We start from the raw sequence: 14,089 nt of genomic DNA on the forward strand, positions 1-14,089 counted from the left end.
AATGTTTGTAACTACCACCTTGGTAGCAGTCGCCAGAACCACAAGCCAAACAGAACACAATCACGTGCTATATTTTCACGGAGTGACATACAACAATTTTCGCCTGCATTGTTAGCATTTGAGTGATCTCTAACAAGAGACAGACATACTATGGGCAGGGATGGACATTATTCTCAATCTAGAACACATTTCCAGATCCATGTAACTGAAAAACTATATGTTAAGTTACTTGTGTGACTTCTGGCCCATCCTGTTTATTAGAATATAAAGAAAAATATCACTGATGGATGCCTTTTGTTCATTGGTACACGGTATAAGCTTCCTAGAAAATGTATGGAACTTCATAAACAATAATCACGCAGAAATATAGCCTAAGGCAAAAAAGCAGTTGGCACTATGCAGAAATCAACAAGAATGAAGGGCAAAAAACACAGTCGATGCACAAACCAATGTCACATTTAGAATACGATCTTCCTACTATGACTCTGAAGTTCTGTGAGTACAATGTCTTTTCTTCTCAGATGTTTGGTGTACAAGATAATCCATCCTGCTGTCTCACAATCAGATATCCGAACATCTTGAAATGATGCTAGCAAAACAGATAGTGTTCCAGCTACATTTGGTAGTGCCTGATATTTCTGCAGATACACAATAAACATTTTTCTTATGAATTCTAGTTGGGACAGTTTTCTGATTTGTTTGTTGTACAAAATCCAACTGTTCTGAATGGCTATGTTAAATATTTATGAAATTCAACTCCCCCACTTCATCTCCTGGACCATCAGTATCCATACTAGGTTCTGAAGTCTGCGTGAATATATCAATGTCACTAATGCCTTAATTATTTATAATATCCAAGACTTCAGCAAGTGAGAATTCTCTGCTAATGAAAAACAAATTGAAAAAGTAATAATAAAAAATAAATTTAAAAAATCTTAGATCTATATCACTGAGTATATGGCAACTACGAAATATAAGTCTGCTTAACTCAACTAATTTTGGTTATAATTTAAATGAATTATTCACAGAGCATTACGGAAGTGTCTTGAATATAAATTAAAAGATAAAATTTATTAGTTTATTTATTTTGTACAGATAACATTATACATAGCAAAACCTTCATCCATTCTTGTGTTTTTATTTGCGGCACTAGAAATTTAGGTGCATTGTCGTAACAGTAGGAAAGAAAGAATGAAAATGGGATACAACACACACATTTACGCAGTGAAAAAGGCTTTTCCTGAATCTCTTGCTCATAATTTGACTATTAGACTCGCTTGAAAAGTTCACATTTGCTGTGTCCGTAATGCAACCACATGCAGACCCCTTGTTAAATCTTCCAGATCTAAAATTTTTATGTTACTGGATGTTTTTTAAGCTTCTTTTTCTTAGACCACTACATAAGATTTCTTCTCAAATTATCATCAATTTTCTAGTAAACTGTGGCAAGTTAGTGTCGACGATGACCAATCAGCCACGGAGCAGGGCAGGATCATGAAGGTATTCATTTCTAAACTGGAAAAGGTGGGAGGTGGATGGGGGCAGTGAAATAAAATATTTAGTAAGCCAAAAGAAATGTATGTCTGGGACCCTTAAAAGGAAATTCACTGTCTAATCAGTTAGAAGAACCAATAATGCTCCCCAAGTGTGGGAACTAACACACTAACTGTTCCAGAGGCTAAGGCGAGAGATAAAAATGTGACATTGATCAGGGCAAGTTGTTATTGGACTATGCATTATTGTTATCAACAGTGTTCAAATTCAATTTCTAATTCTATTTTCAATGCAGGTAGAGTGTGTGTGTGTGTGTGCACGTGCACCTTAGGGAACCTGCCAACTTAGGCCCAATATGAGAGGCCAGGCTCTGCAGTCACAGACCAGGGCAAATGGGCAAGTGGTAGAGAAGAAACACCTCTTTTTTAAAAAAAAACACCACCCTTGGTCCAGCGGGCCTAACTGGTAACACCTTGTAGGAGCCCCTTGCCAAGGTTACAGTGAAGTCCTTAACAGCAGTTTTAATGGAGGAGACCTTCACAACACCACTGAGGCACTCCAATACTCAATCTGCTGCTTTGTAGATTAAAGGGACTACTACAGCCAAAGGAAGTTCAAACTAACAGGAAAATCCCTTGACTCTGTTAGGCATAGCACGTCAGCAGAAGAGGAAAAAGAGGGAAAGTTTTCAACAATAATGGATCAAGCCTTGACCTGTTCATTACCACATCTGACCTGCTGGAGTGGAGAATCTAAGGTGGCAACGATTATGACAACTAGTACAACACAGCAGGACCAAATGTCTCAAATGATGGAATGCAATAAGAAAACCAAGGAGGTCAATGAATAAAGATATACGACAGGTCAAGTAGACCAGCAAATGTCTGCACTACTTACCTATCAGTTACAAAAGGGCAGTTTGATTCCGTTGGCTTTGTCACGCCTGCTGACAGGATAAGCTTACCATGCTTGGGCATTTAATTACAATACAAACACACTCAGCAGAGCCTCATAACGAAAATTTGCAAGCACACAGATATAATCTAAGAAACATAACTAAAATCTTAACATCTTAAAACTTTAGCATATACTAACCCCTGCAGGATTTTTAACAAAGTAGCTCCCACTGGAACCTTGGTATATCCTTTCTGGATATATTCCATTGTCTATAGCTATTTCTGCTTGGCGTACCAGCTCTGAAAACTGTGGGTCATCTGAAAAAAAAAAAAAAAGGGAAAAAAATGTTTACATGAAATTATTCAGATACTACAACATGAAAACTTGTGCAATATATACAAAACACTGAAAAAGTAAATGTTTTCTTCCAGATTCTGGCAATGAGCTTCTTAAGCTAGATAGAAGCCAATAATAGCCACATGGGAATAAATATCCTAACCTCTCTGTACTACGATTCTTAAAGAATATTTTTTTACAATTTGCTTTAAGTCGCACCAACACAGATAGGTCTTATGGCAACAAAGGAATAAATTCACCAAATATAAACTGTTGAAAAGTGTAGTATATAAACTATGATTTTGATTCACAATATTGGCCACATTAACCAACACTATGTCCAACATTACTACTACAAGAGTAGACAAGCTTCTCCAGATCCCTAATATGATATACAGCTTTTTTTTTTTTTTGAGAGTGGCTTCACGTCACACCGACACAGACTGGTCTTATGGCAACGATGGGATAGGGAATGCCTAGAAGTTGGAAGGAAGCGGCCACGGCCTTAAGGTACAGCCCCAGCATTTGCCTGGTGTGGAAATGGGAAACCACGGAAAACAATCTTCAGGGCTGCCGGCAGTGAGATTTGAACGCACCATCTCCCAGATGCAAGCTCACAGCCGCGCGCCTCTAACCGCATGGCCAACTCGTCCGGTATACTCACAGCACATACTCAAGATATTACAGAAGTATCAACTTATTTTTCAAAACCTAGTAAAAGTCAAGTAAAGTTATGTCTTCATATTTATACCAAGCAATAACTTTGTTGAACTAGAACGCACTAAGAAGGTATTGTTCAGTCTCCCAATACAGACAAAATATTGATTTTCTGATAAATCAGTACAAATTGATTGAACAGTAGGAATTCACCACTACATTTGCTCCATTATAGCTCACTTCCCTTGAAGATAGGTCATTTCATGTCTATATTGGTATTATAAATTTGCTCATTCAAGACAAATATTTCAGATTCCCTATGGGAATCAACATCTATATCATCTGATGGCCAAGCAGGCATCAATTTTTAGTGATGAGACAAAGTCTCTTAGTGCACTGGCACTGCCGGTGGCTCCAGTTAGCCTACGCAGTGGCCTCCACGGTATGCACTAGCCAGCGTATTGGTAGGTGTGCTAGGTACCAACTGATGAGCCCACCCTAGCACACGAGGGCGAAACGCTGGCAACCAAGAATGAGCTAGCTGGAAAATTTATAATGTCCAATAACGGACCATTTATATTGGTATTATACAATCAATGCCACAGTCTACAAAACCAAGAAGAACGGCTGACAGGACTAGTCGTGCTGACCATACAATACCTCAATCTGCAGGCCTTCGGGCTGAGCAATGGTCACTTGGTAGGCCATGGCTCTTCAGGGCTGTTGCGCCATGGGGTTTGGTTTGGGTTTTATACACTGACTGACAGAGCAAATGCAACACCAAGGAGGAGTGGTTCGAAAGGGATGAAAGTTGGGGGAAAAACAGAGTCGGCACGGAAGAATAATTGATGTTTATTTCAAACCGATATGCAGGTTACACAATGCGCACGGCATCGACTCAGTAGGATGTAGGACCACCGCGAGCGGCGATGCACGCAGAAACACGTCGAGGTACAGAGTCAATAAGAGTGCGGATGGTGTCCTGAGGGATGGTTCTCCATTCTCTGTCAACCATTTGCCACAGTTGGTCGTCCGTACGAGGCTGGGGCAGAGTTCGCAAACGGCGTCCAATGAGATCCCACACGTGTTCGATTGGTGAGAGATCCGGAGAGTACGCTGGCCACGGAAGCATCTGTACACCTCGTAGAGCCTGTTGGGAGATGCGAGCAGTGTGTGGGCGGGCATTATACTGCTGAAACAGAGCATTGGGCAGCCCCTGAAGGTACGGGAGTGCCACCGGCCGCAGCACATGCTGCACGTAGCGGTGGGCATTTAATGTGCCTTGAATACGCACTAGAGGTGACGTAGAATCATACGCAATAGCGCCCCAAACCATGATGCCGCGTTGTCTAGCGGTAGGGCGCTCCACAGTTACTGCCGGATTTGACCTTTCTCCACGCCGACGCCACACTCGTCTGCGGTGACTATCACTGACAGAACAGAAGCGTGACTCATCGGAGAACACGACGTTCCGCCATTCCCTCATCCAAGTCGCTCTAGCCCGGCACCATGCCAGGCGTGCACGTCTATGCTGTGGAGTCAATGGTAGTCTTCTGAGCGGACGCCGGGAGTGCAGGCCTCCTTCAACCAATCGACGGGAAATTGTTCTGGTTGATATTGGAACAGCCAGGGTGTCTTGCACATGCTGAAGAATGGCAGTTGACGTGGCGTGCGGGGCTGCCACCGCTTGGCGGCGGATGCGCCGATCCTCGCGTGCTGACGTCACTCGGGCTGCGCCTGGACCCCTCGCACGTGCCACATGTCCCTGCGCCAACCATCTTCGCCACAGGCGCTGCACCGTGGACACATCCCTATGGGTATCGGCTGCGATTTGACGAAGCGACCAACCTGCCCTTCTCAGCCCGATCACCATACCCCTCGTAAAGTCGTCTGTCTGCTGGAAATGCCTCCGTTGACGGCGGCCTGGCATTCTTAGCTATACACGTGTCCTGTGGCACACGACAACACGTTCTACAATGACTGTCGGCTGAGAAATCACGGTACGAAGTGGGCCATTCGCCAATGCCGTGTCCCATTTATCGTTCGCTACGTGCGCAGCACAGCAGCGCATTTCACATCATGAGCATACCTCAGTGACATCAGTCTACCCTGCAATTGGCATAAAGTTCTGACCACTCCTTCTTGGTGTTGCATTTGCTCTGTCAGTCAGTGTATATTCAATGCCAGAGAAAGTCACAAAATATAGCAACTGTATAACATCTTGTTTTCTTTCAAAGAGGATAGTTCATCTCGTGCTAAATAATCAGATGCACAAAAGTCAGAAAATACATTTGTAAGAAAACTCTTTGTAGCAGTCAATAAAGAATTAAATGTGCTAATAAAGGAATTGTCTTCAGTGGCTTGAGTGGTAACTTGCAGATGACCATCAGAGCAGTAGCATGACTATTCTGTACTATACAACTTTTGTATCCAGGACATGTTTGACATCAGGGCATCCAAAAGGATGAAGTCAATTTTTGTTACCTTCATGTCACTGTAGAGCGTGATTGGTACTGCACCTTTTAATCTAGGTGTAGGTAATGATCAAACTGTGGGCTTCTGTCGCAGACTCATCGTCCTCTCCACAGAACGTCCACAGTAGGCTCATGATTTTCCCTTATGTATACAACGTATCTGTTGAGATAACCAGGAAAAAGTGGTAGTCTTATGGAGGCACATCGAGGATTATCTCATCAAGGTTCAACCAGAACACTCATCTTGAGTCACCAAGCATAGACCGGTTTACAGGGCGCAGATGAGGATTTTTGCCAAATATTGTAATCCTGCAGTAACACAGCGAATGTTTTCAGTGATGAAAGAACAGGGAAGCGATTGGCTTGGGATGGTTGTATCTGTAGCCTTAAGGTATGAAAATGGGAAACCATAGATCTGCATCACAGACTATTACATCAGGTCATACCACTGGACTGGCTGTCTCTGTGAATTGGTGGTAGAGTGTCTGCCTCGGGATCCCACGATAGCGGGTTCAAACCCGGCAGAGGTAGTCGGATTTTTGAAGGGCGGAAAAAAGTCCATTCGATACTCCAAGTCCTATGATGTTGCCATGTAAAAGATCTCTGGTGACACGTTTGGTGTTTACCTGACAAAATTCATTAAATCTCAGCCATAAATGCCCAAGAGAGTTTCGGTTTACTCAGTCTGCAATCTAGTAGGCCTAGAGTACAACAGAACATTGAAATTGACAAGCAGACAGCCAGATGGCGTCAAATTGAAATGTCTGCGCACGGTAGCTGAGAACATACAATTATTGTTATTATTTATTACCACTGGACTTCTAAGACAGAATCGTCAGAACACTGTTCTGCGAATACCACTGTAGACCTACCTTACATCAATTTAGATCCTTTTCCAACTTAGTACAATTACAGTAAAACCACGTTAATTCGAAGTCGTTGGGACGCGAAAATCGGACTTCAAATTATGTGATTTTGAATTAACCGCCAACTCGTAATTCAGAAACGCCAAATCTTGCCGCGTTACAAAGTGTTCTAAGACCCATTAATGCATGCAATCTTCTTGATTCTCAGTTCAAACCTTTCGAATGCCATGCAAAACACTATTTCCGAAATGTATCCAACAAGGTGCACTTGCATTATTTAAATAATGCACTTGGATAAAATAGTGGCAAACATAACCTCACGCAACGAAAGAAAAAACAAGATTCAAAGACCAGGACAAATTATGCTGGCTCCCCTGTACAAATGCTTTATTTTTTGGATTACTGTACTGCTTGCATTTTTACATGCCTTGTACTTGTACGGAAAGTGCCCAACGCCCTTAAAACATCGTGGCTTATCAAACTTTCCTATGACGAGGGAAGGAAGTCTCCCACTTCCGTGTGCAATGCAACACAGTACAGAGACCCCTACCCTTGTACGATTTCCTGGCTGGCACTTCTCTACTTTAAAACCATAAGTCCGCTTGGGTTCGGCAGTAGAAAGAAAAGAAAGAAAAAAAAAACGCAGTTTCATCGGCATCAACAATATTGTTTAGTGTATACGAATAGATTATATGAGCCACGCTTCTTCGCCAACTGTCGGCATCGCCAGTGTTTGCAGATTCTGCTTCTCCGTGCGGTACCTGCTACGTGATATTGGGGCGTTCCTTAAATGCTGAATACAGAATTACAATTTCACTCAAACTTAGCAAATATGAAGCACACTGTAGACACACCGAAGTAAGTGAAAGTGCGAAAAGCTACCCCTGCACGTTCCAGAAGACAGGTTCTTTCATGACAGAAGTATTGAATTTCAATTACTCTGTAAAAGACTTTTTTTTTTAAATGTAAAAGACATAACTTAAATGAAAAAATCTCAATCCAAGTAAGAACAAATAGATTAGCTAAAGCACAAAAATTAACATGGGATATCTACAAAAAGAAATGTCTATCAATAAATACAAAAATAAAACACTACAACACAGTTATAAAACCGGAAGCTACATATGCAGCAGAAACACTCTTTTACCTGAATAAACAATCAAAGACTGACAGACTTCAGAAAATTGAAAGGAGGATTGGAAGAACCTGTATCAACAAAAAATATCAGAAAGATGGACAGTGGCGGTTAATACCTAACAAAGTCGTGTACAAAGAGCTAGAACCCATTACAGATACTATGCGTAAGAGGAGACTGGGATTCTTTGGACATATCATGAGGATGCAGGACTCAAGACTTCTGAAACAACTAGTACAACACAATCTCGTCTCAAAAAATACCACAACAGGATGTAAATGGATCAGAGAAGTAAGAGAGGATCTGAAGGAAATAGGCCTTACAACAGAAGACACCAAAAATAAGATAAAATTGAATACAAAACTCAAGAATACAAACCTCCGCTTTACCCTTACACAAAACAAACCAACAACACGCACATTTTCAACTGAGGAAAGGGCACGAAGATCGGAGCGTCTGAAGAAGTACTGGGAGGACCGCAAAGCCCGAACAATCCCTTCAAAGAGACCTGAACGACGGACTGACTAAAGTGATCCTATGTGGTCATAAAAGAAGAAGAAGAAAAGACAGTTTTGAATTAAACATCTGAATTTCGGTATTGGAACCGACATTGTTCTTCGAATTACGAATTATCCGTATTTTAAATTAACAATTTAAATAACAAGCAAAATTGTACCTCACATTTCTAGAGCTTCTTCGAATTAGAATTCCAGAGCTCAGTAACATTTGTGTGGTGTCTTTCTTACAGCCTATTAGGTACAGGAATCCAAGTAACACCATTATTTCAGCTCTGGAACTTTCCTTTGCATCTCATTCTCTAGCGTAATCTACCTCAAGGCTTTTACATTCAACGTACATCTTCGTGTGGGTCACAATGTCATTTACCATATCTCCATCAACTATTGTATTGAAGGAAGATATTTCATCTTTGATTCCTCTTGCATTACGTTTAGGACCAGAAAATACTTGACAATATTTTTGGTTTTAGTTTTGCATGCCTTTGAAAAACCAGTTTTCCTCCACCTGGTGGTTTTGTCTTTTCCAATGAAGTATTTATCACAGTGTTCATTTTCACTTCCTTTTGAGTGATCTGTCCCCTGAAGTGAGACCTTCCTCCTCAGGATTCAATTTCGTGATCACTTCTAGCGATGACATATTCCTCATCTGATTCTGTGCTGTCCATGTTTTCTTCCTCTGGATGTTCGTGAAGTAATCTGGCTATTTCCTCAGGCGCCAATATCCTAAATAAACTGAAAATTTGTTGTAATTAGAGAAATAGTAACGAACTGAGCGGTTTACATGGTGACGTGCTTGAAAATATTCATAAATAATGTAGTCTAAATGCTTACTCCACCAGGTGCCTGTGACATGTTCTGAATTGAAGCAACAGCCATACTTGTGCATCACAGAGACTCCAACTATCACATTAAACAACTAAGGTCACACTGCATGAATAGCAGACAAGCAACGAATATTAGAAAAGCTACAGTGTTGCCAAGTAAAAAAATTGCAGTGGTGTAGTTTATACCCCAGTGTGCCTGCTGGAGAGTTAATTCCTGTCTCTCTGTAACACTGACATCACCCCTCAGACACCAAGTAAAAATGGTCACCATGTGCTCTCCTAATAATATGTAATGTACTGTTCAATGTTGCATATGTCAGGTAATTGTACAAAGCACAGTATTTTTGCACCTCTACTCCTTCCTTGTACCCTAATGAATTATATCTAGAAGCATTTGATGGCACCTCCAAGTGAACTGGTGATGGTTGGCTTGTGTACAGTAACCATTAAAAAATATATTACATCACACATTCCTTACCTACACTTTTAGACCCCGCACCCCACGGGTATTTCTCACAGGACTGAATTTAACAGTTCCTTTTGTTCACACCAATATTTAAAATAGTTTTTGCAATTCACACGTCATAAAATTAAATGTTACCACTGCAATCCCTTTTACGGAATCAACTGTCAGTCTATTTCTCTCCTTTGTCCACTGTGCCTGTATTAAGGAGAACAATATCTCAACACCAGAGTTATGGGCTGGCACAGCAAAGAAGAACTGCACCATTTTCAGAAATTCACTAAACTGTTCTTCACTATTATATGACTCAATGTACTTGTACCATTTCTTCTGGCCTGGTTCATTATTTTTCATCATATGTGGTTCTGAATTTTTTAAATTTGAAAACTGATCAACATTTTTCAACATCAATTTCAATGTATTTATCCAACCAAAATTGAATAGATCCTTCCACATAATTCAATGATAAATCTGCAAAATCAAGCCACTTTAAACAAAGAAAATTCACTACACAGCTGCAGCCACATATTCAGATACTCTAAACAGCTATCAGAGGGTTCTAACATTGCCCTTAAAATCTTTCACCTTCGATTCATAACCATTTTCCACCTGAAGCAACCTTTCTTTCATCCTCACAGATATAAAATTATCCTTTCTATTTTAAAGAACATCACTGAGGGAATCTAGGATATTCATCATATCAATAAGGAAGTTTTCTTCCTTTTCTAATGTTGATGGGCTGGATACGCCATAAATATTTCTCACTGATAGGATCCATAAAAACAAATCTTGAGCACTGCTGGAGGATTTCAGAGCAGGAAACATTTTCGTAAGTCTCCAAATAGCTGTAAATAGTGACGGCTATCATGTCATGCTATGATTGAGAAGTTGATGGTATTCTCCATTTCAACAATGTTGCAAAATTTCTTTACAGACTCAACAATAACAGTATATAATAATAATAATAATAATAATAATAATAATAATAATAATAATAATAATAATAATAATAATATTTGCTTTACGTCCCACTAACTACTTTTTAAGGTCTTCGGAGACGCTGAGGTGCCGGAATTTAATCCCGCAGAAGTTCTTTTACGTGCCAGTAAATCTACCGACACGGGGCTGTCGTATTTGAGCCACTCAGCCCGGCATAACAGTATATAATGAATAATGGTTGTATATCTTCATTATTAAACGTTGCTAGTCAACTTCAAGGAGATCAGTTCCATGCTGAATGTAGGTGTTAACTGCTTGGCTTACCTAACCTTTGAATCAACGGGGTGTGCTACCCTGGACTCGACTTACGTAGCCAACGAATAGATGGGGCATGCAGTGCCCTGTGTTATCAACAAAACAGTGAAGTAAATGATTGTTAATTCAACACATCACATTAAAATGCTTCTTTATATTACAAGGAAGTCTCTTATTGCTGTATCTACATTATCTTTCAGTGAATAACCGCTGTATTTGAAGATAAGTGAACAGCTGTTGCCGCTATTATTCAGTCAGTAAGGATGAACATGCACAAAGCTATAACCGAGTAGGAAGTTGTGGATATCTTACCAGATAGTGACTGTGATGAAGTTTATGATATATCTGAAAATTCTTCTAGCGAATGTAGTGATGGACACACCTTATCTGTGCTTGGTGAAATCAGTGATGATACGAGTGATGAAGCAGACATAAATATTGCGACTGTAAATATTCGCATACACCGTAACAAAAAACAGAAAGTACAAGAGTGGATGTAGAGAACTATGTGTCCGTTACAAGATATTCCTATAAACGTGCAATTTACGAGAATACTTGGCGTAAGTCGTATTTTTCAGAACATTGAACTTACTGCTAAAAACATTCTAGATCAATTTCTCGGTGATGATTTTTGGCAAAGTGTGTGTGATGAGACAAACAGATATGCGTTACAAGGTCAGTATATCCTACAGTATATTTTTTTTGCTGTAATGTAGCAAATTTCATTGAAATAGTTATTTGGAGAACCAGGTATCTGCTGCCCAGCTCGTGGGCTGAAGATGACGGGAGGGCAGCTAGAGCTACTATTTGCAGCAGCTCCCTAATTATCTTCACAAGGAGCGGTTAACTCCGTTCCAAGATTCCTTGTATTTCTAAATTATTGTCGGTGCCAAGAATCAAACCCAGATTGCTTAACGAGATGGTAGAATTCTATGCCAGAACCACAGTGGGGGTCTGTTTAATTTTGAGTATTTACATACCGGTTTCATATTATTTGAACAAATAGTAGCGGAGATATTAATACTTAAATAAGCCATGTATGAACCTCATTTACATCAAAATTTATATGGTAAATCGAAGGTTCAGAGCACATGTTTATATAGTAAGGAAAGGGTTAAGGACACTTAAGCATGCTCTTGAGGTTAGCAAAAACATTATTCAATACCAAATAAATTTGTGTTATAATTGTCACCAGCAAATGCCACACATTTATCCTTAATTTCAAACTTAATAATTGTGTCAGTGATATAAGATAAAATAGTTTTTGCTGTTTCATTTCGCCTACTTACACAATATTAAGAAACTTAATTTGCAGTCCTCCGTTCTTGTGATCGAAGTAATGAACTACAATGGAAAATATTTGAATATCCCCATGTTTGCTAGCATCTGTCGAGACACGAACAAAAGGAATGCATTCAAAATCTTTAATGAAGCATTCTACTGTAAGAGGTGCTAGAAGTGAATTTACAATCGCTTCTGTTTTGGTACATCCACAAGAGATCTGATGATATGGATGAGTCAGGGAAAAAATTTCGCTCAATAGTCCAGGGATACAATACATGAACTTATAACTGCTGTGGTATGACAGTATGATAAACAAGAGAGCCTTCAGCTGCACTACGTTGTTTTCCATTTCAGCATTGAGTTTTATAAGAAATGCGTCGCTTTACTTGATGAACTTTCATCGCTAACACACTTCATATATTTCTCTCTCTTCAAGCGGAGTACAAGGTTCTGGCGCCATGATTTGTGATTGAAACAGATTTCTGGGCAGCAAGTCATACATTCTGCTTCCTATTGTACCCTTTCTGAACAAAAGCTTGGATATTTCTTTTGGAGTTTTTATGTAAATGTACATTTCCTCTTCGGCATGATGAGACACCATCTTAAACAAAAATGAAACAAAACATGATCAAAATGCATTGTCCAGCAATAGAAAACTAACTTATAACAGAAAACAATGTTTCTGGGCTGTACATTTTGAAAATCAAATTGCTGTTTCAACTTACCTAATAAGATTATATACTGGGTGAGGAATATGTAATTTAATGAAGATGCAGCTAGATGAATACACTAGTTTACCCAAGTCTACACTTGTATTGCACAAACAAATTGTTCAGCAATCTCCAAGCCAGCTAAAAAGATCAATATATCGATTGTAAGGAATGTAAATCAATATTTTTTGTTTTGCTAGCATAATAGATTAATTGCAAGTGAATAACAAATGGTGTAATTCAATAATCGACATTTTAAAAAATACATAACTTCCTGACAATGCGAGATGAAAACTAAAATCAAAAGATCTTACTTCCCAAAAATAAAAAAATGTGGACATCGGCAGAAATCTTAAAAATGTACGTGGAAGCTACATTAAACATCGAATGTACGGACGTGCCCACATAAATGCGGATGCACGGTAACCATAGTCTCTCCTAAAGAGAACCACTTAACATCTCCATTTCATTAGTTCAACAAACACAACCTGGTAAAGTTTATGCCACTGGAAAGAACCTCTACTTTTATCAGCCCTGAAAAAATGAAGACTGGGTTACTGTCATCTGTTGCAGACAGTCTAACAACATCTTACAAAATTACCGAGTGCCTGAAGATTGACTGTGTTCATAAATGGACTCTCATCTGAGGTTTCACAACTAAGTTGTCCTGAAGAACAGAAACCTGGCAAACTCATTTCTTAATGTCCACCAATTTCCTCTGTCAACTGTCACAGTCTTATGTGGATGCTGCTTCAGAAGTACTGAAACCACTAATCTGAATGAGAGAACATTTCCTAGCCTGTATGTAGTGAGGTACTGTGCAAGGAAATGACTAGATTTGTCTTGTAACACAGTGGTGTGAACCAAATTAGTGATGTTCAAGTCACTTAGACCCTATTAGTCCATTAATCTGTCAACATAATTAACACACTGAGGTCTTGGGCACTTTTATATATTTTAATCATCTGCTTCAAATTCGTGTGGTACACAAACATCACAAATTTCATACAACAGTCTGGTTTCTCATCTCAATCTTTTCCTGGTAGTGGCCTTTCCTTTACCGGCCATCAGATGATACACTATAGATGTGTGGGTTACTGTAGTCACATCCTAGTTCGTGAACCATGGGCAACGGCTGAGTGGCCTAAGTAAGTGGTCCTGAGAGTCGAGCATCTCG

The 14,089-nt window shown here is 39.7% G+C and overlaps 1 protein-coding gene across 1 annotated transcript in view; it reads right to left on the reverse strand.

The window, feature by feature from the left end:
* Window positions 1–14,089, reverse strand: part of Pi4KIIalpha (phosphatidylinositol 4-kinase II alpha) — a 281,979-nt gene that overhangs the window by 234,593 nt on the left and 33,297 nt on the right. Inside the window, exon 2 of the mRNA XM_067140835.2 lies at window positions 2,590–2,708. Coding sequence (XP_066996936.2) covers window positions 2,590–2,708 — 119 coding nt within the window. The remainder of the gene's footprint in view (window positions 1–2,589; window positions 2,709–14,089) is intronic.

The sequence above is a fragment of the Anabrus simplex genome, chromosome 2 (genome assembly GCF_040414725.1).
Source record: "Anabrus simplex isolate iqAnaSimp1 chromosome 2, ASM4041472v1, whole genome shotgun sequence".
In the NCBI taxonomy this organism is placed as follows: Eukaryota; Metazoa; Arthropoda; class Insecta; order Orthoptera; family Tettigoniidae; genus Anabrus; species Anabrus simplex.